Source organism: Pleurodeles waltl, chromosome 2_2 (assembly GCF_031143425.1).
Source record: "Pleurodeles waltl isolate 20211129_DDA chromosome 2_2, aPleWal1.hap1.20221129, whole genome shotgun sequence".
Lineage (NCBI taxonomy): Eukaryota > Metazoa > Chordata > Amphibia > Caudata > Salamandridae > Pleurodeles > Pleurodeles waltl.
Window position 1 is genome coordinate 511,280,398 of NC_090439.1, and position 22,355 is coordinate 511,302,752.

General features: G+C 43.0%; 1 protein-coding gene across 2 annotated transcripts in view; it reads left to right on the forward strand.

Moving 5' to 3' along the window:
• Positions 1-22,355, forward strand: part of LAMA3 (laminin subunit alpha 3) — a 933,952-nt gene that overhangs the window by 316,668 nt on the left and 594,929 nt on the right. For both annotated transcript variants that reach the window (XM_069220025.1, XM_069220026.1), the window contains exons 9-10: positions 3,495-3,585; positions 6,665-6,796. In XM_069220025.1, coding sequence (XP_069076126.1) covers positions 3,495-3,585; positions 6,665-6,796 — 223 coding nt within the window. The remainder of the gene's footprint in view (positions 1-3,494; positions 3,586-6,664; positions 6,797-22,355) is intronic.

Sequence of the window (22,355 nt, forward strand, 5' to 3'; positions counted from 1 at the left end):
TGATTGATCAAACCCAGACCTGTGACTGGGGGTGAGTGTTTGAAAAGTTTCAACACTCTGTCCATCATTTTATTCTGTGACATTTTATTTTGTGATGTTGCTTCATCATAAGGCCTGATACAGTTTGGGACCATGGAAAAATATCGAGCGGTCTAATAAAAGCGACTGTGGAAGAAGAAGCTATTTTGTGTTTTTGTGGAATATGATGTTCCTAGAGAACTAGCCCAAACAACAAGCATTGACTAAGTCAATAGGTCTGGCTTTTATTTTTTCTGGTGACTTTTGGATGTTTACATTGCCGCAATAAAAGCACAGCATGTTTTGTAGGAAGTGTTTGCTGCTTGCCATTTAAACAGTGACAGTTAGACACATGCATAGAAATATATTTAAAAAAGTATTAAAGTAAGGCTAAAATGAGTTCAAATATATAAGTATGGTGTAGGAATTTTACCACCATCTGCTGCAACCCTTGCATTGGTCGACTTCATTTAGAAACCAGAAGTAATTTGTTGCAATAGACAGTGAAAATGTATGCTCACCCAACCACCCAGGGAGGGTGAGTTCTGGGTGACGGTTAGTGTGTGTGAATATAAGAGGTTGCAGAAGGTGTGTTTTTATCTGAATATGACTGAATAATGTGGAGGGTTCTTGCTGAATTTGGCCGTGGATGAGTTATTTGAGTGTGATTGTTGGATCGTGATTATTAATGACTGAGTAGCTTAATTAATAAAGTCTGAAGAGGGGTGACTAGAACTGCCAGTGGCTATAGCTGTGTTGCGTGAGTGGCATTTAATACATTGATACCAATTCAGAAAGGTATTTATAAGTACATTAAGTACTACTTCTGTAGTGCTACTTCACATACTCATAAATTACTTTGTTAATTGCTCCGACATGTCCACCTCTTCATAAATAAAAGTGCAAACAGGACACAGTGCTTTCTATTTAAAGTCATAGTAAATTAATATATCCTGTAAATTCACAGTTTAGATGTTTACAGGCCAATCACAAAGGCATAAAAGAGTATGTAAAGTAGTACTGTAGTAGTACTGCTAAAGGCACTCATAACCGTGTTTGTCAGTTAGGCCTGTTAGGGTGTGAGCAGCTTGGTGGAGTATGCTGTAAGAATCTATGGAACTGCAGGTGGATGTAGAGACATAGCTCTATGAGTTGTTGTAGGTGTTGTTGTGGCTGAATATCTGTGAATAGGTGTGGGTGGCTGGCTCTGTAATTCACTGTTGGGGAGTGGTAATGATGTCTGGAAGAGTGCTGTGAGCAGTTGTGCATGAGTTGTGCTCTGAAAAACTGTAACGTGATAAAAGGAGTGTTAGGTGGCTGTTGGTGAGTTATAAGCTTTTGGTAAATGATGTGAGTAGCTGTGGGCAATTGAAGATGCAAACGGTTGTGGATTTTGTGAAGGGTTATGTAAGTGGCTATAATGAACCTGGTTTGTAAGTGGCATTATATGGCTGGTATTGTTAGTGGCAGTGGGTGAATTGTGTTTTGGGAGAGTTACAGGTTGTGAGATGTGTAGTTTTGACTGTGTGTGAGTAGGTTCATGTGTGAGTGGCCGTAGGTTCATGAGTGGCTGTGAGTGCTGTGATTGGCTGTGGATGAGTAGTGTTTTAAGTGGCTTTGATAGACTTCTTTTGAGAGTTTGCACACATTTTGTTACGAGTGGCTGTGGTTGAGTTGTGTATGAGATGCTGTGATAAGTTTAGCAGCTGTGAGTAAGTGCAATCATGACTGTTAGGTAATGAAGATGTGAGGTAGGCAAGGTTTTTTCCCCATATTGCGGATTAAGGAGCCTGTATTTGATTCTTTGTTCTATCGGAAGCCTAGCAAGAAAATTAATTGTGGGTATGATGTGGTCCAAGTTCTTCAACTTCAAGCAAACAGTCGGCCACTGGTTATGAATTCTCTGCCCGTTCTGCTTTTCTTTCGCAGGTAGGCTCGTGACTACTATATTGCAATGGTCCGTCTTCAAAGATGTAACGATCTGGTAATTTCTACTCAATGAATCGTGTTTAAGAGGAAGTGACGATTAATGACAAATCAGAATCAAGCATCAGACAGACTATTTCCATAGGGTACTGGCCTCTTGTAGATTTCTGAGCCAGCCAAATAGGAAAGTGTTGCCCTTTAGGTCCACCATTTTCCAATAGTACAATGTATTTCAGGCAGCCAGTCTGCCATAAGGTTTCCATGGCACCCTTGGTGCACAAGTCCATCCTCCAGCAAGAAGCGGATCTGAGTTTTGAGCAAGCATGGGGAAATATCACACATTAGATTATTTTGAAAGAATGAGATGATGAGGATCATCATCTCTGATGAGTGTGGTTGGTGAAAAATGGGCTGCTCACTTCCTGGGCACTGTGTGTAACAAGTGGTTAAGTAGGACTCATCTGTAAATTGTTTCATAAAATATTGAACATTCAAAAGGGATCAGCCTGCTTGGGTGAATTTGCCCAGAGAAAACAGGAAATCCTCTCTGACTGTTGTTAATAAGGTTGGCATCACAAACTTGGTCTGAAGACCAACTTAACATTGTGTATCAAATTCCCACCAACCTCAAGATCTCTGCATTAATTCTACCATTCGTAGTCTGAAAGACAATTAGCTTCTGTGCTTTTCAATGAAAAAGGCAGTATTGCTTACTGCTATATTTGGGCATAAAACCAGTATTAATGAGGTGAAACCTATGACAAGTGCTAACAAGTGTAACAACCATTTACAATACAATGAGTCTCAAGTTTTCTCAAGTTAGGACTAATAGCATTGTCAATTCCTAACTGGACTTTTCTTGCCACATAAATTTAAAATTAATAGTAAAACACTTCACATAAGCAAGCTGATTCAAAGTGCCACAGCTGCCATGAGCGCGAAGGAGAGACACAAAAGGAAAAAGAAGTTCACTCGCAGTCAAATGTATTGGCAAACGTGCATATATCCATGTACCAGGGTCGATGCCCAAGGCGGTAACAAAACTGCCCCAAGGAGTGACAAACATAAAGCATTTACCAATGACAACAAAGGATTTTTGAAAGGTAAGCCCATGAATGAGTGATAGTGATGGGCATGCGGTAGATGTGGTTAAAAGCCCACAGATAGATTACAACACTTCAGGGTGCTTGCGCACTCTAACTAAATATGGCCAAATAATGAAGTGATACCATCATAAACAGCGGTGTATTTTGCCACATAATTTGCCTTTTGTTGTTGCATAATTTAGTTAAACCTACTGCATGATTTGGCCCTCCCCTGCCATATAATTACAGTGGCGCTGGATGTATTGCACTTGTAGTATAGTGGACGGGATATTCATCACGTTTGTGACAGAGTAAAATTTTCCCAGTAGGGAAACTTTCCACAAACACCAACATGACAAGGGTATTAATTTGCACTATAATACTGCCAGCTCCACTTATACTTCAAAAACGTAAATCAATGCACCATTTAATCAATCTTAAATGATGTCACTCTTTCCTTTCTAGCATAACACAGCTGGCATCAATTGTGAGCAGTGTGCACTCGGTTACTATCGTCCTTATGGCGTGTCAAGGGAAACTCTTCATGGTTGTATACGTAAGTCTTTATTCCATTTCCTTTATTTCTAAAGAAATTTTCTTTGACCTATGTGGAAATTATGAGCTTTAACTTCTGGATTGTAATGTTATTGTTGTGGCCCTTGTATTCATTTCAATGGCTTTCATTTGGCGTGCAGTTGGTGTTCTCCCAGGTAAAACGTATTTGAAGAGATAATAAAGCTCTCTTTATGACTAAGCATCTCTACTCCTGCTTCAAAAGCCTAGGGGCTCATGGCAAGTGGTACAGTTCATGTCAGACCTTGGTCCTGAGTCTGTTGTGTCATCTGGACTGAAATTGTCCCATTGTCCAATTGTTTCATTTGCTTAACTATATTAAAAAAATGAAATGCATCTGTTGTCATCATCCAAGGACTTTATATTTGATATTCTCATATGGGAGATTTCACACAAAACTCTCGTCTGTTTCAGAGAGTGGTCAATATTGTTCAGAATATCTCTGAAGGGGCAGAAGACTAAGGGCCAGATGTATCAAAAAACCAAATTGCATTTCTTAAATAGCGAATTTTAAGAAATCGCTATTTAAGAAATGCAAAATGGTATGTATGATTTTTGCGATTCGGTAATAGCGATTTCTTAAAATTCGCAAATGCTATTACCGAATCGCAAATAGAGAATCCAACTCCATTTGCACCTATGGGCCTGCTGCGAATGGTTTTGCATTTCCTAAATTGTGAATTCCAGTTAGGAATTCGCAATTTAGGAAATGCAAATCCCAGGGTGCTGGGTGCCTAAGGCCCCCTCTGCTGCACCCCAAAAATATTTTTACAGACATGTGAAGCACACAGATGCCTTAGGGGCATGTGTGTGCTACATGTCAATTTTAAAAATGCATTTACAATGCATTTTTAAAATTTGCAAATGGTTACCACCAAACTTTTGTTGGTGGTAATTGCATTTCCTAAATGCCCAATTCGCATTTAGGAAATGCTTGATACATGTGCTTAAGAAATCGCAAATAAGGATTCCTTATTTGCGATTTCCTATTTAGAGATTCGCAATTTGCGATTCTCTAAATGGGGTCGCAATTTTAAGGAATCGATATTTTAGCGATTCCTTAAAATTGCACTGCGAATGCCTTTCATACATTCTGAAAGGCATTTCTGCATTCGCAAACGGCCGAATTTTTCGATTCGCACCGTTTGCGAATGCAAAATCGCTTGATACATCTGGCCCTAAATTAGCATTCTAGGCACTTTTTCTTACTTAGCAACTATTGGGCTTTCCAACCCGATGCATTTACGCAGTTTCTGGAATAATTGTTATGTATCAGCTCCGGTTCCCTCTAACGTGACCACACCGTTGAAATAGAAAACCTGTACATGCCAGAATCTCTAGATCTCTAGCAAGCCCCAATGTCATTATCTGCTATGGTACTCTACCTGTAGCAAGACGCAAAGCACTGGCCCTGCTCGCCAGTATCCAAAAGATGGGCTGCCACTCTGAATACTGGGCGCCTTTCCTAGAATGTGATGGATAGATCTGGATACATTATGGGTACGTTATGCATGAAATGTTCACTTTGATTAATGGGGTTTATACCATAAAGCTGTGGGATTGATAGTGCTAAGGCCAGCAGCCAAGCTCACTATGGGGTTCTTCTTTATTTGAGTGGAGTTTCCAGCAGTGATTAATTTGTAAATAAAAAGGTGCCGGTGCTCAAAGCCCTTCTCTTAAACACGCGGCTGCTGCAATGAACTGTGCGAACACGGAATACTGAGACAGCTTAATCCTGAAGCCATCTCGGGCCTCTTTAATCCATTTAAAACCACTCCCTGCCCCTTATGCTTTCTGCTTTCTCCCATTGTGACGCTATTTCGATTTTCTCTTCCTCCGTCTATCCCAAACATGTCTTTTGCTCGATGCAAATGCTTGAAGCAGAAGACTAAGCCCCGGCCCTCAAAAATAAGTGCCGGTGCTCAGCACCGGAAACAACTAGCACAAATTAAGCACTGATTCCCAGTAATGGTCATTGCATGACATGTCACACGGGAATAGTATAAACTCGGAAACAAAGGATGCGGACAGTGATTGGTCTGTGTACCATGTTTTCTTTTCATGGTGTAGGTCACAGAACTCACCTCATTTTTCTGCATGTCCTTTGTGAGCTTTTAGGTCCCCCGCATGGGCAAGTATGTGTGGCCTGTTTCTTACTCAAGAAACACCGCTGCTGCCCCAGCATTCTGTCAACACAAAACCTTTTCATAATGCTAGTCAATGAAAGTTCATACGTTTGTGTAACTCGTTTACTTCTCGTGCACATTCTTGCTGTGTATTAATAATTTAGGGTCCGTCCTTCACAGGCAATAAAATGGTGAAATGAATGCTTGAAATAATTTCTGTTGCTCATGGCATATCCAGTCAAGCATTTTTCGCGCACGGTGCCACTCCCACCAGAGATCAGCTATAGGTACATAACTATTGATCCTGATCCTATATGAGCAGTCTTGGCCAATTGCTAACCAGATCCCCTCCAGAAGGCAATGCAAGCAACCCCACACAGGGCAACCCCACACAGGGCAACCCCACACAGGTTTTGACCTGCTTGTGCCTCACAAGTGATGTGCAACTTGAGCCCCATGGCACAGTGAGTATAGGACCCGCGTCCCTATATAGCCACATCACATAGGGTATCTACTGCAAAAAAACATGTTGAGGTAAGAAATGCTTGCATTAATACCAATCACTGGCAGGACTGCTTTCCACTTAAGTGTTGTTCACCCTTTGTAGCACTCTGGACAGAAACCAACCTTAAATAAATCAGTCTTGGTATTGCACCAGTGACTAGGAGTAATTCGAGTTTTCCTTCGATTGCTTTGTTGTTTGTTGCACCACCCTTCAAAGATGTCAGACTACTCATATCATGGCAAGGTGCCCCACAGCCCGTGGATTAATACTTTGGCATGGAAGTCTCCTGATGTAACTCGCCCCCCTCCGCAGGTATTCTAAGTATGAAGGGTTAGTTGATGCACTTGTTAAGCCTTTGATCTCTCATCAAGTGGCAATGTACCCAAAATAAAGCTGCCCTGTACTAAAAAACAGATCTCCTTTTCTTACAGCCTGTAGTTGCAACCTTGAATATTCAGTTGGGTGTGAGGAGGGATCAGGCACATGTTACTGTAAACCCAACTATAGTGGAGGAAGCTGTGATCGCTGTGCGGAAGGGTACTACAACTTTCCATCCTGCATCCGTAAGTACATTTTAACACCTGATAGTCTGCACTCAAACATCTTCTTTCGGTGGGAGCAATACTTCCAGGCTAAAGGGAATTTCCACTGGAAGCACAAGGTAATCAGGAATTGTATTTATGTGTATGCTCTCTTGATGCAGAGTGAAAAATATATAACGTTATTGACTACACTCCTTCATTGACGTGTCTGAATGCAGAGATTTCTAGTATTTCTTACCAATCAGGCAATCAAAATGTCACGTACTTATTTGAGAATTCCCTCAATTAAGTTGTGATAAAATTTAAGGGGGGGTTTGTGGTTTACAGAGCTGAAAATGACTGTTTTGTATTGTTTTTTCATTAATACTTTTGTGAGCATGGCCAGTGGTCCCCGGCCAGGTACTTCACCTTCTCCTCTCCCTCCTGATCTGCATGTGGAAGAGATGTTTCCTGCAATCTCAGGCCTGATGAAGCAGAAATGAAGGTTTTACATTTATTAACGCATAAACGTAGTGTGAAATAATCATGTGTGACTTTAACCGAACTAATAAAGATTGTACGGGGACAAAATGTGCCCTCAGAGTAGTTTGACAACATTTATAAGCGTGCTTTATATAACGTGATGTATTAGAATTGCACTAATCCGACATAATCATAAACGTGTGCTACGATTTGCTCGTTAGAAATGTTTTAGCTTAGCATAACTTTAGCGGAGGCTTTGGCCTAGTTGCCTGGTCTCACGGTTTAGATGCTCGTATTTTTCCAATGTGCTATTAAACGTGTATTTCTGGTTGAAGCTGTACTTTTCCACAGAGACCGTTCACAGGCTTATCTTAAGGTTTCGTGCCAGCCTGGCATATTTTCTCTTTACTCCAAGGTCAATCTGCAGGTGCGGACAATGGAAGCTCTGAAAGTGAGTAAATTGGTATAAAATGTTGCAACTTGCGTACCCATCTCCAAGGATAATGTATGCTTAAGTAAAAGCTTGAGAACTGTCGTTTTTTGATTGGACAATTTGAAGCTAACCTATGAACCCTCCAATGGAAGACCCTACTGGATTTGAACTGTTGTCTATAAAACCCAGGTGCACGAGAAGAAGGTAGCCATTACGGTCATTACGGCTATTATCCGCCATTACCAGCTCGATACCTGCCATTTTGCAGGACATTGCAGCTATTATGGCCCACTTTGCTGCGACGCCATTTTGAAAGAGACTTTGATGCTTTCTCTAATCGAGAGAAAGAGATTCTAAATGATTCTTGCCCTAGAGACTTTAACTTTGATTTGATCCCTTGCATGAAGTAGTAGTTTTACCTTGCGGCCGTGAGGCAATTGCCCCGTCCACCTTGCCCCTTTGCCCCGTCCCATGCCGGTCGAAACGGTACCAATGCTGATCGAGAAACGGTACCTGTGAGACGAAGACTTCCTTGTATGCTGATCGTAATTGGTAAATATGAAAGGAAATTGTAAAATTGCATTGTGTTTCTTTTAGGTAACCAACTGCTGATTTTGATAAGAGCCCTAGTTGGGAGTTTTCCAAATTTATGTTGCTAAATTGTTTTTGCATGAAGTCCCACATGCCGATGCTAATTTGAGGTTAGATGAGGATTCCTTTTGTTGCACGATGCAATTTGAGACCTTGTTATGCTGACTAAATGTATGCAATTAGTTCATTACAGATTATCGTATTAGTGATTTGCATTGCCATTATCGAATGCCTTGTTATTCAAATGCTGCATGGATTGCACTTGTTTCGCCGCTATGGACAGCTATTAATGTTAATTTATGTTTATCATTTGGTGTTGAGACACATTTATATTGTGCTAGCTTTGTTAATATAGGGAAATAAATTCACTAACTTTGAATAAACTGGTGTGGTTATTCCTGACTGAAAGGTCAGGGTTCGTCGAAATGTATTCTGGATGAATTGTTAAGTGTTATGTTGATCAAGGTATTGCTTATGTTCGTTATTGATTATCGATTTAATGAAATTGATTGATTAAGAGTACAGAGAGTCCCACTTAGCCAAAAGATTCATCGGCCTAAAGAGCGTCCGAATACAGGTAAATTATTACTACGGACCGCTCTATCAGTAGATGGTAGCAGAGGACGGTTTCGTCTTTTGGGACCCTGTACTCTTAAAGTACATGGTGTTGAATTAACGGTTACGCCCTTTGAGACCCCATTCGAGAAGTTGAATTAGATTTTTCTTGGGTAAAATAGATTGACAGAATGATGATGGGCTAGGTCCACCGCGACTTTCCCGGGATCTCGGAGCTTGCGAATGGAGAGAACGGAGGTGTGGAATAGGCGTTGGCGGTACTAGTGATGGTATGAGTGAAGTTAGGATTTTGCGCTTGCACAGCTTATTGCCGCAGGGTGTGTGAAAAGGTTGCGAGAATTCTTTTCTTTTTAGAGGATAGCGGAGGTGCGACTCCGAGTATAGAGGTAGAGAAGTCGTCGAACTTTATAGAAATAGCGGAGGTGCGACTCCGAGTGTGAGAGTAGGGAAGTCGTCGAACTTCATGTGCGTGTGGCGCTTCGTGCATAAAAAGGTCCACGTGGTTGTTGTTGTTGAGACGGGCCCTGCGAGGTCAAGAGACTCCGGAGTATGTTGTTCTATGTTGTGGTCTGGGCGGTTTAGTAGGTTGATCGGGCGTGGTCAACGAGTCGGTACGTGTGTTAGGGAGTGAAAGAAACTTCGACTTCGGGCTTTGACAAGATTCTAAGTGCACTAGAATAGATCATTGACAAGTTGAGAGTAGGTCTGCGGGTCAGATTTGCTTGCGAACGTGGGGACCGAGAAAGATGGAATAACTGCCGAGGCTAGTGAAAAATCCCTAAGGTCCTGAAGCGGTTGTGTTACCCTTCCTGTAGTAAACCGACAGATCTGTTTTATTTTTGGTAGCTCGCGATACATGCAAGAAGTTGTTTCGAGAGGAGCTGAGTGAAGGAGGACTAGCCGCGAGGCTTTGTCAGCCGCAGTGTGTGTGAGTGTGACGTCACTAGGAGCCGCGCTGGGATAGGTTGGTTGCAGAGAAGGGTCGCGCACGGATTGGACGCAGTCCGTGGGGCTCGATTGGAAGGGGAAAGGCAAGCGAAGAGTATTCCGGGAATTAAAGTCACCTATTGATTACAAACTTTGTGAAATAAAAGACGAGAAAATGAAATTTTTTAAAGCATTCAGGAGTGCGATGAAGGGGGAGTCTTACATTAAAGCGAGCGTAGGAGAGGAGACGCCGCCCGAAGGCACACCGGCTTACATTGTAATGGAGGAAAAGGGGGTAGCTCCGTGCCTTTGGCTAAAGCAATGGCACAAGTTGACAGAGAAACATGGGAGCGTAGCATTCCCGATCCACGGGACATTCAATATAAGGATTCTGGAGAATTTGAGATTCACGATGTATGACATGAAGGTGCCTCCAAGGCCAGCCCAGTTTGAGGCTCTAGCGATTTGGGAATTAATGGCTAGACAGCAACAGAAAAATAAGTTCGAAACAAGGATGAGGAAGGTAGAAAAGACACTAGCGGACGCTAGGTGGGATAATGCACAGAAGGTGTGGAGGTCAGATATATTGCAGGGGATAAAATTGTTCCCCGCAATTACTAAGGAAGAAGAGGAGACAGGTAAGAAAGCTACCTGTAAGACAAACAGGAGGTGTTCCAAGGATAGAGAGGACGAGGAAAAGTTGAGAAGAGAAGAGGAGTTAGAGGATGAGGAGCTAATAATGCAATTGCTGAACGATCGTCCACCACCTTATGCGGAGAGTGGACAAGGTCCAAGTACCAGTTCTGCCCCTCCGGCATCGGTACAGAACAGTGAAACTCAGAGTTCAGGAGCATCATCGGGGTCTAAGGACCCGAGTTTACTGTTCACCCCGCAAATACCGCAGGTTAGGAGAATATACCCGGATGTGCCCATGTTGAAACCAGCAGAAAATTATCAGCCGCAGATGCCAGGGTACTACAGCAGTGACAACAGTGCAGGAATGTTTTTAGAACCAACCGTAAGGGGAGTACAGAATGGTCACAACCAGACATTGGCACAAGCCGAATCAACTCAGTTTTTGATGCCTCAAAAGCAGATGCAGGGGGGAACAGCACATGCTCAGATGACGGGGAGTCAGATGGGCATGCCGGCAATGATGACCCATGGTGTGGGAATGAACATGCCTCAGAACATGGGGAATGGACAAAACCCAGATGCGATATCACTACCCATTACTGTAGGTCCACCGGTACCTCTGTACAGTCAGCCTAACTTAGGTATGAGCAGTCAGGGATCAATCCTGCAGAATGGGACCGAAAGGAGATGCATAGAAAACACTCCAGGGATAACTCCTATAGCGGCTCAGCCAAATGGACCCGGATCCTTGATGGAGTTTAGTCCCATATGTGCTCAGTCGGCAGTGGTGAGGTCAAGTCCCCCACTGATAATACCTCTAACATCGAACACTGAAAAGCTGCCGCAACCATCAATGGCAGTCGATGTGAACGCTACACTGATGGGGTTGAATTCGCAACAGCTGACAGAGTGGTTCAACAGTCTGAATTCCACACAAAGCTCAGCCAGTGGAAAGGGAGAAGATTATCTGAATAGGATGAGGTTGAACATGGAAGCACAAGAATTGGTGGAAGGGACTATGGGTGTGAATAGGTTGGAGTCCTACTCGGAAGAAGAGTTGAGGTACCTATGTCCAGAGATTACGAAGGAAGTGTACAAGGTACATAAAAGTTTGCAGGAAATAGCTGACAAAAATGGGGTTGACATAGACAAGACAAAACACTTGAGCAGAAGCTACAGGTTGGATTTTGGGGCCACAGATTTTGAACACATGAGGTCAGCAGGCATGAAGGCACACCTTAGAGAATTGCTGCAGAGTGCACAAGTGTGGAGGTGTTTGGACAAGTGGGAAAGTAGGTGGGTAAAGAGGAAGGAAAAGAGGAGGGACAGCGCTACAGAGCACAATGAGAAAAGACCACAGAGTAGTGGTACAGTAACTATGTTACCAATGAGGGAGACAGCAGGGGGAAAATTAATACATGTACCATGGCACAGAAGTGACATTCAGTCTTTTACGGATGATTTTCCCAAATTGAGAGAGAAACCGATTGAATGGTATCAACAGACTGATAGGTTTGTGAAGCTTGCAAAATGTCTTTGGGAAGATCTAAACACACTCTTTGAGATTGTGGTTCCGGCAGATTTGTGGGAGGATTGCAAAAGAGCTGTAGGTTGGCCGACAAGTGAACCAGAGAGAGACAGGGATACGGGTGCACCATCACCTATGGTGATGAGCTTGTACTACAAGGTGATTGAGCATTTGAAGACGAAAGTTGCCGCGAAAAATGTGGATTGGCAGAAGATCGATCGAACGGCCCAAGAGGCTAAAGAGTCGATTCATAGTTACTATGAGAGGTTGTTGAAGGCGTTCAAGAACTACAGTGGCACGGAGACAATAGAGGCGAAGGACATGCTTCATTTTGTGTTCAGATTTGTGGAAGGGCTGAGACCAGAGATAAGTCAGATGATAAAGTCGCATTTGATTTGCTGGCAGTCGAAACCGATTGATGAGGTGTTGAATTATGCGAAATACTGTAGCGACGAAATTGAAGTGAAACAGAAAAAGTTGAAAGAGAAGGTGATGATGATGCAGCTTAAGGCAGCTCAGACAGGTTTGCAAGGTTTGCAAGGGATGCAAGGGTTCCAACAGCAGGTACCGCAGCCGCAGTTGCAGGGAAATATGGCGTTTCAGCCACAGGCCAGAGGCAGAGGCAGAGGAGGTTTTGCGAATAATGGTCCGGATTTGAACACTGTTGTGACTGGTGTGCAGGCAATGAAGAAGGTGATGCCGTGTCACGTGTGCGGAATTGTCGGTCATTGGAAACGCGAGTGCCCGATGGTGGTGCAGGAAGGTGCAGGTGCAGGTGTTGGTAAGCAAAACAATGATGTCAATGCATTTCAGACAATGAGGGGACCGAAAATGAGAGGTCCAAACCCAAATTTCCAGACCGTAAATCAGTTGCAGGGATTACAACCTATGCAGCCGCAGCAGATGCAGATGCCTCGTATGCAGATGACGCAAATGCAGCCGATGCAACAGCAGTTTCCCATGGTACCTAATCAGCAAATGCAAATACCTTTGGCACCAATGAGTCAGCAGCAAGTGATGGTTCCTCCACAGGTCTCGGGTCAGGTAATGAGTACAAATGGCACCGTACAACAGTTCCCACTACATAGTGAGAGTGGAATAAACAATGTATGGGAGAGTGAAAGTTCAGGAGAGGAAGGAGATTGTGTGCTTGCAGCATCCTTGGAAGTTGATCAAAAGGGTCCGTACGTAGAGGGAAGAGTAATGGGTCATCGTGTCTCATTCTTGGTTGACACGGGAGCCACACGTTCAACTGTTAAGAGCAGTGAAGTACCAAATTTGCCACTCTCAGGGAGTACAGTTCAAGTGGTGGGAGTAGCAAACAGGCACCTGACAAACCCAATTACAGATCCAGTACCAGTCAGCATTGGTAACTATCAAGGGTTACACAAATTTGTGGTATGTGACTCAAGCCCGATAGCACTATTAGGGAGAGACCTATTGTGCAAATTGGGATGTTCGATTATGTGTTCGAACGATGGAATCAAAATTCAGACGAGCAGTGATGGGGAAGAAGAGGACAGTGTAGAGGGGGATGAGATGGAAACTGTCGATGAAGACTATCCTCTGATTTGTCTTTTCCCGATGATAACTGAAGAAGATATTCCAGCCGAATTACGGGAAACAGTCGGAAAGGAAGTGTGGCATATGACAGGGAAAGAGGTGGGATTGATGAAAGGAGTGGAACCAGTGAAAGTGACTGTAAAGCCCAATGCAATCTTTCCCCAGACCCCACAATACCACATGGCACAAGACACCCTCATGAAAGTTGCCCAACTTATTGACGAATTTGTAAAGCAGGGAGTACTGAAAGAAGTGTTAAGCAGTCCATGTAATTCACCAATAATGGGACTAATAAAGCCAAGTGGAAAGGTCCGACTTGTGCAGGACTTGAGGAAAATAAATGACATCATAGTCAAATGTTGCCCTGTCGTACCAAATCCAGCTGTGATAATGTTTCAAGTTCCTTGCGATGCCGAGTGGTTCTCAGTCATCGACTTGTCACAAGCATTCTTTTCTGTGCCTCTTCATGAGGACAGCCAATTCCTCTTTTGTTTCAAATTCCTAGACAGAGTGTACAGTTGGTGTCGAATTCCTCAAGGGTTTTCTGAGTCACCGTCAATCTTCAATCAGATTCTAAAGAAAGATTTGGAAGCATTAGAATTGCCATTCGAGTCAACCCTAGTACAGTACATTGATGACTTACTGGTTGCATCAAAGACAGAAAGTGGTTGCACAGCAGATACCATTGCTCTGTTGTACCATTTGGGAAGGAATGGACATAAGGTGTCTCCTTCCAAATTGCAGTTTTGAAAGAAGAAAGTGAAATACTTGGGTCACCAGATAGAGAAAGGGTCACGGAGAATAATGAAGAAAAGAATAACAAGTGTACTTCAAATGAGTCCACCAAAGACAAGGAGGGAGGTGAGGAAGTTTTTGGGAATGGTGGGCTACTGTCGCCAGTGGATTCCCAACTTCTCGACTCTAGCAAAGCCTTTACTGAAACTGACCCAGAAGGATGCCTTGGATCAAATTGAACTGAAAGGAGATGAGATGGATGCTTTTGTTGAATTGAAAGAGTGCATGTGCAGGGCTCCAGCTTTAGGTATGCCTGATTACACGAAGCCTTTCACATTGTTTTGTCATGAACGTGATGCATGTTCTTTGTCTGTCTTGACTCAAGCCCATGGTGGCGTAAACAGACCAGTAGCGTATTTTTCAGCTACTTTGGATCCGGTCGCAGCAGCACTCCCAGGGTGTTTGCGCGCCGTAGCAGCAGTTGGTATCAGCCTCACTCAGAGTGAAGGAATAGTGATGGGACACCCAGTAACAGTCATGGTCCCTCACTCAGTTGAGATACTTTTGACCCGCTCCCGAACGCAACACATGACCGGAGCAAGACTCACAAGGTATGAAACGATAATTCTGGGCTCACCGAATGTGCAGCTGAAAAGGTGCACTACGTTGAATCCAGCAACCTTGCTCCCTGGTGAAAATGCTGAAGTTGAGAACGCTGAAGACGTCGAGCATGACTGCCTTCAGGTGACTGAATTTTGCACAAAACCTCGACCTTACATTAAAGATACTAAGCTTGATGAAAATGACCAAATTGTTTTCGTTGATGGTTCATGTCTAAGAGATGGGATGGGAATTTTGAAAGCAGGATATGCTGTATGTACTGTAACAGGTGTCTTGGAAGCGGGGTGGCTTCAAGGAGTCTATTCTGCACAAGTAGCAGAACTTGTAGCCCTTACAAGAGCATGTCAACTGTCTGCATTGATGAAAGTCACCATTTACACTGATAGTCAGTACGGGTTTGGGGTTGTGCACGACTTTGGACAACTGTGGTCACAGAGAGGTTTCCTGACTTCTTCAGGATCCCCAGTGAAGAACGGGGAGAGAATAAGGGAATTGTTACACGCCATTCAAATGCCAGCCGAAGTTGCAGTGGTAAAGTGCAGTGCTCATACAAAAGGACAGGACTATGTTTCTCTGGGAAATGCATATGCGGATCAAGTCGCAAGATTTTGTGCCTTGAACTGTATATTGCTCAGAGATGAATGGAATTCGATAAATGAGCCGGAGCTTGAACCAGCTGAAGCATTTGCATTGAAGGTCGTAGATACAATAGATGAACTAAAAGCACTGCAGAATAACGTCAGGGAGGATGAGAGAGATTCCTGGATTAAATCACAGTGTATAAAGAGACCAGATGAGTTATGGGTTTCGAATGAGGGAAAATTTGTTTTGCCAAACAGTCTCTTGTCACAGCTTGCGCGGTTCTATCATGGGCAAGCTCACCTAGGGAGAGATGCCATGATAAGATTGTTCAAAACTGATTGGTTTAACCCCAGATTTCGTCAAGCTGCAGAAGCAGTTTGCCATCGATGTGTCACTTGCCAGCAGATGAACCCAGGAAAGGGAACAGTTGTGAACGCCAGCCACATTGGCAGGGCCAGTGGCCCATTTAGTCGAATGCAGATAGACTTCATTGAGATGCCTGCGTATGGAGGTCTGAAGTATGTGTTGGTGATTGTGTGCATTTTTAGTCACTGGATTGAGGCATACCCCACACGTAGAAATGACAGCCTTACAGTTGCAAAGCTATTGTTGAGAGAGTTGATACCACGTTTTGGATTCCCGATCTCTTTAGAATCAGATAGGGGAAGTCACTTCAATAACGAGGTGATAAAGTTACTCTGCGAAGCGCTGAACATTGAGCAAAAACTGCATTGTAGCTATCGCCCTGAGGCCTCAGGACTGGTGGAGCAGATGAATGGTACACTGAAATCAAGAATGGCGAAAATATGTGCATCGACAAATTTGAAATGGCCTGACGCATTGCCCTTGGCGCTAATGTCAATGAGAAACACCCCTGATAGAAAGACTGGATTGTCTCCGCACGAAATTCTCATGGGCAGGGCTATGAGACTTCCTGCAGTTCCTGCAAACGCGCTTTTGAATATTACAGATGATATGGTGTTAGACTACTGCAAAGGTCTGGCTGACGTGGTTCGCTCTTTCTCTCACCAGGTGGAAGCAACCACCTTACCACCGATCCAAGGTCCAGGACACGTACTGAAAGCAGGTGACTGGGTCGTGGTAAAGAAGCACGTGAGAAAGTCGTGTCTGGAACCCCGTTGGAAAGGCCCTTTCCAAGTGATCCTGACGACAACTACCGCTGTGAAGTGTGCGGGGGTTCCCAACTGGATTCACGCCAGTCACACAAAGAAAGTGTTGTGTCCCACAGATGAGGAAGTTGAAGCGCTGAAACTGCCAGTGCCTGATAAAACAGTGCTGAGTGCTGAGACAGAGCAAAACCGAACTGAAAACGAACAGGCAGGAACGGAAGAGAGAGAGATATTCTCTGAGGACGAAGAGACTAACTCACTTGGGGAAGACCAAGGAGAAAGCTCAGACAGCGACGAAGCAGCTGAAGGTGACAAAGAACCTGAAGCAGCTGAGGGTAGCAAAGAGCCTGAAGCAGTTGAGGGTGACAAGGAACCTGAAGCAGCTGAAAGTGATACAGAGCCTGACGAAAGTAACGGTGACGAAGGGCTAGAAAAAGGTGAAAAAGCAGGAGAGCCTGATCAGAGGAGGGCTTTCCCAGAAGCAGACGATACAGAAAAAGAAAAGGAGAACGTGATTGATTCCCCAGAAGGAGGGGACAAGGCAGAACAGAACGAAAGGGTTCAAGCTTCCACAGAAAAGATCGCAGGTCCATCAAATGGACATGGCGCAAAGAGGAGACTAAGTATATCACCAATAAAAGAAAGGACTAAAGAAAGTTTGAACGACGGAGAAAGGCCAAAGGTGAAAGAGAAAAGAAAAGAAGTGACTGTCGTGGTACCATCCTCAAGTGAAGGAAAAGACTTGGCCAAAGAGGAAAGTACCAGCGAAGCAGAATCGAAAAGAGAAGCAAAATTGAAAAGGAAAAGAATACCGAACAGAAGATATTCCGGTCCTGAATGGGCATATGTAGCCAATGACGATTGGACTGACAAATTTGTTTCTCTAAGCCTCGAGAACGAAGAAGAAGAGATACCAATAGAAAAGAAAAGTTTTATGGACAGTGTTGATTGAAAGGGTGATAAATGACATTGCTTGCTACGATCTAACGTGATACAAACAACCAGCTGAGACATTGCTAAACCGGATGAGACACTTGCTAAACTGATAAAAGACTGAGTTATTGCCGAATTGTGACAAATGCTGCTAACCGATAAGTGACTGGCCTCTTGAAGAAAACTGTGTGAACATTGCGCTCGTTCAGCTTTGTAACTGAATTGCTAAATAATTTTATAGGTGCTTCTAGCTCTCTGATTCTATACAGATCATGACGCAAAACAGTCGAAAGAAATATTGTAAATACTTGTGTATAGGTGTGATAATTGTATGTGTACTAATAATAATGGCAATTGTGCTTGGAATGCATGGAAAGGGTGAGAATGAGAAAATTGATGCTTCTACTTTTGCTCATGTTACTGTCACTGAACTAACCGCATTGAAAAGACTAGAATTAGATGAGAGGCTCTTGCATGATAAGAAAGAACTTTCATATAATGTTTTCTATCGCTTGCTAACAGAATATGTTGAGACTATGGATGCGAAAGATTGTTATGTGTGTACACAGATACCGACATCAGTAAAGGAAGGGGTGACATATCACCACATGCCTCTTACATACGGGATTACATGTAGTATAGTAATGTCTAGATTTTATGGTCAAACTAACATACAGTATTTTTACTCAAATTATGATGTTACCTTTGCATATGTTCCTATAATAGCGCAGCTAAGCCAGATTGCTAAAGATTGGGATGCTAAAATAATGAGGGAATTTTTCGAGCCAATGCTACCTTTTGAAACGGCTCACGCTCATAGGGAAAACCTTACCTGCTCGCTCTCTGCAGTAGAAATAAGCTTCTTAGATCGCACAGATGATAGAAGAGCACAATTGAATGCGAAATTAGAGAAAGAGTTACATAAGAGGACTTCAGTAGATAATTATGATTTTGCCGCAATAAAGACACAAGGGAGAATAGCTTTAGATGCTTGGCATGTAGGGAAATTTTGTATATATCGAGGTGAATCTTATTATGACAATATTTTTGTAGGAGCGAGTGAGTGTAAACATACGTTTATCTTTAAGGCCAAATGGACATTCATGATGAACGGACTTGACCCTGTCATTCCAGGTGTATATTACATTTGTGGGTATAATGCCTATTATCGTCTTCCAAAGGGATGGTGGGGGAGATGTTATTTGGGTATAGTGTTCCCAAAGGTTTATCAACTGGATGACCTATCGATGATTCAAAAGACATCTGGATCCCATCGTATCCAGAAAAGAGAGACCGCAGCTGCTGTGGTGGGAGATATATTTGGAGCCATGATTCCTTCATTGGGAGTTGTGCTGAATTCCATCAAAATAAGAAAGTTGTCTACTATAGTGGATAACATGTTGACAAAGTTTTCAGGTGCTATAATCCTGATAGATGCTGAACTTGCAGCGGAAAGAGCTATGACTCTTCAAAACAGGCTTGCTTTAGACATTCTTTTAGCAAAGGATGGTGGCGTTTGCAAAATGCTTGGTGCACGACACTGTTGTACGTATATTCCCGACAATAGTGTAAAGATTAAAACTATGCTTGCTAATCTAACAAAAGAGAGTGTAGATTTGAAGGAACTGAAAGAACCAGGAGTGTGGGAGAAGGTTGGAAAGGGACTTGCTTCAGTGGGACACTGGATTGGGGGAATTTGGAATGGGATATTGCTAAAAATAATAGAGGGAATTATGATAGTTATAATTTGCGTATTTGGAATTTGGGGAATAAAAACGGGAATAATAATGATTATGGAAAGAATTAAAAGAAGGAAGGAAGAGAAAATAATGAAAAGAATGGCAGAAGAATACAAAGCGAACACTAGGGGAATTAAAAGGAAAAGAGAACTGACAGAATTTTAATGGAATAAAATTTGTGGGCATGATTTGGTGTGATGACAAGTAGTCATCAGAGGAGGGATTGATGAAGCAGAAATGAAGGTTTTACATTTATTAACGCATAAACGTAGTGTGAAATAATCATGTGTGACTTTAACCGAACTAATAAAGATTGTACGGGGACAAAATGTGCCCTCAGAGTAGTTTGACAACATTTATAAGCGTGCTTTATATAACGTGATGTATTAGAATTGCACTAATCCGACATAATCATAAACGTGTGCTACGATTTGCTCGTTAGAAATGTTTTAGCTTAGCATAACTTTAGCGGAGGCTTTGGCCTAGTTGCCTGGTCTCACGGTTTAGATGCTCGTATTTTTCCAATGTGCTATTAAACGTGTATTTCTGCTTGAAGCTGTACTTTTCCACAGAGACCGTTCACAGGCTTATCTTAAGGTTTCGTGCCAGCCTGGCATATTTTCTCTTTACTCCAAGGTCAATCTGCAGGTGCGGACAATGGAAGCTCTGAAAGTGAGTTAATTGGTATAAAATGTTGCAACTTGCGTACCCATCTCCAAGGATAATGTATGCTTAAGTAAAAGCTTGAGAACTGTCGTTTTTTGTTGGACAATTTGAAGCTAACCTATGAACCCTCCAATGGAAGACCCTACTGGATTTGAACTGTTGTCTATAAAACCCAGGTGCACGAGAAGAAGGTAGCCATTACGGTCATTACGGCTATTATCCGCCATTACCAGCTCGATACCCGCCATTTTGCAGGACATTGCAGCTATTATGGCCCACTTTGCTGCGACGCCATTTTGAAAGAGACTTTGATGCTTTCTCTAATCGAGAGAAAGAGATTCTAAATGATTCTTGCCCTAGAGACTTTAACTTTGATTTGATCCCTTGCATGAAGTAGTAGTTTTACCTTGCGGCCGTGAGGCAATTGCCCCGTCCACCTTGCCCCTTTGCCCCGTCCCATGCCGGTCGAAACGGTACCAATGCTGATCGAGAAACGGTACCTGTGAGACGAAGACTTCCTTGTATGCTGATCGTAATTGGTAAATATGAAAGGAAATTGTAAAATTGCATTGTGTTTCTTTTAGGTAACCAACTGCTGATTTTGATAAGAGCCCTAGTTGGGAGTTTTCCAAATTTATGTTGCTAAATTGTTTTTGCATGAAGTCCCACATGCCGATGCTAATTTGAGGTTAGATGAGGATTCCTTTTGTTGCACGATGCAATTTGAGACCTTGTTATGCTGACTAAATGTATGCAATTAGTTCATTACAGATTATCGTATTAGTGATTTGCATTGCCATTATCGAATGCCTTGTTATTCAAATGCTGCATTGATTGCACTTGTTTCGCCGCTATGGACAGCTATTAATGTTCATTTATGTTTATCATTTGGTGTTGAGACACATTTATATTGTGCTAGCTTTGTTAATATAGGGAAATAAATTCACTAACTTTGAATAAACTGGTGTGGTTATTCCTGACTGAAAGGTCAGGTTTCGTCGAAATGTATTCTGGATTAATTGTTAAGTGTTATGTTGATCAAGGTATTGCTTATGTTCGTTATTGATTATCGATTTAATGAAATTGATTGATTAAGAGTACGGAGAGTCCCACTTAGCCAAAAGATTCATCGGCCTAAAGAGCGTCCGAATACAGGTAAATTATTACTACGGACCGCTCTATCAGGCCCAATGTACATTTCACCTGAGCTGATTGGAACCGGTCCAGGAGAGGCTTCTGCTGTTGATGGCCTTAACATGAGCAGATGTTGCAGCCGCTATACCCTTTTTTAGTGGAAGAGCCCCCAATAATTTATTTGAACACTGCAAGAGGTTATTTCTGATGGTATACGTTGTTCATCTTGACCAGTAAGCAGTTCCAGGTATTCTCAGCAGTCAAGGATGGCACTGTATCTTTATGAAGGTGTGAAATCCAGGGTAAGTGCCTGTCTGACAGCCATCTCCCTGCCTAACTAGGATCAAGTCTAGGCAAGCATATTCATGTAGAAATGCCACTCGTGTGACCTGAGAAGAGAGATTTCTGCCTGCTTTGGTAGAGGATGATGGACTGTGCCCCACAGAAAAGAGCCTCAGCTCCATTTCTTCCCCTTGGGAAGTCAGAGAAGTGGCTGGGTGAGGGTGCATTGAATCTAGAACCGTTGGCCACTTGACGTTCCGAGATGTCAGTGTGCAACCCTGTGTGTGCCTTATTGTCTTCTGCTTTGTTCTGGTTGCTGGAGTCTGTGCCACTGGATCTGTGAGTACGCCTGGTGCCAATAAACCCAACCATGGCTGGCAGTTTCAAAATATAGGGCATTTCAGAAAACATTTGTCTTGTATGAGAATTCCTTTGTTGCAATCCTCGTTGCATCTAGAGTTCCATAACAAAGGCAACTGTTCTAGTATTGGTCAACGTACACTGGACATTGCCCTCTCACCTACCTTCACAACTGTTGTTGTGTTCAGCTCTTGGGTGAGAACCTCTTTGCATTTTGAAAGATGTGTCCTTGTGTAGTTCTATTTGGATACACTAAAGAGAAATTCCCACAGACAGATTTGTGTATTGCTGTATTCGTGTAAGCTGGGTGGGACACACACTGGGGAGTGGAGAGCGAAGCTCCCTCTGTACACCTCAAAGGGTGCTCTTTGATTTAATGAAGGGGTCACAAGGAAGAGGCCTGGGCACACCTAAGAAAGGAGATGGGGCAGATAAGAGAATTATAAAGAGCAGGTCTGGGGGCCTGGGCTAATCCTTTGATACACATACTACTGTGGATGACATTCATGTGAGAACTTTAGTCTCTCTGATGGTGTGTTGTGAGACTATCAGCTTTGAAGACACTCCTGCCATGACATACTGCTTTTCAAGAGGAAGCGGGAGCAAAGCAGTGGACACTTTAAAGGAAGCAGAACCCCAAGATAAATTTCAAATACTCTGATCCTACATCGCATTTGTGTCT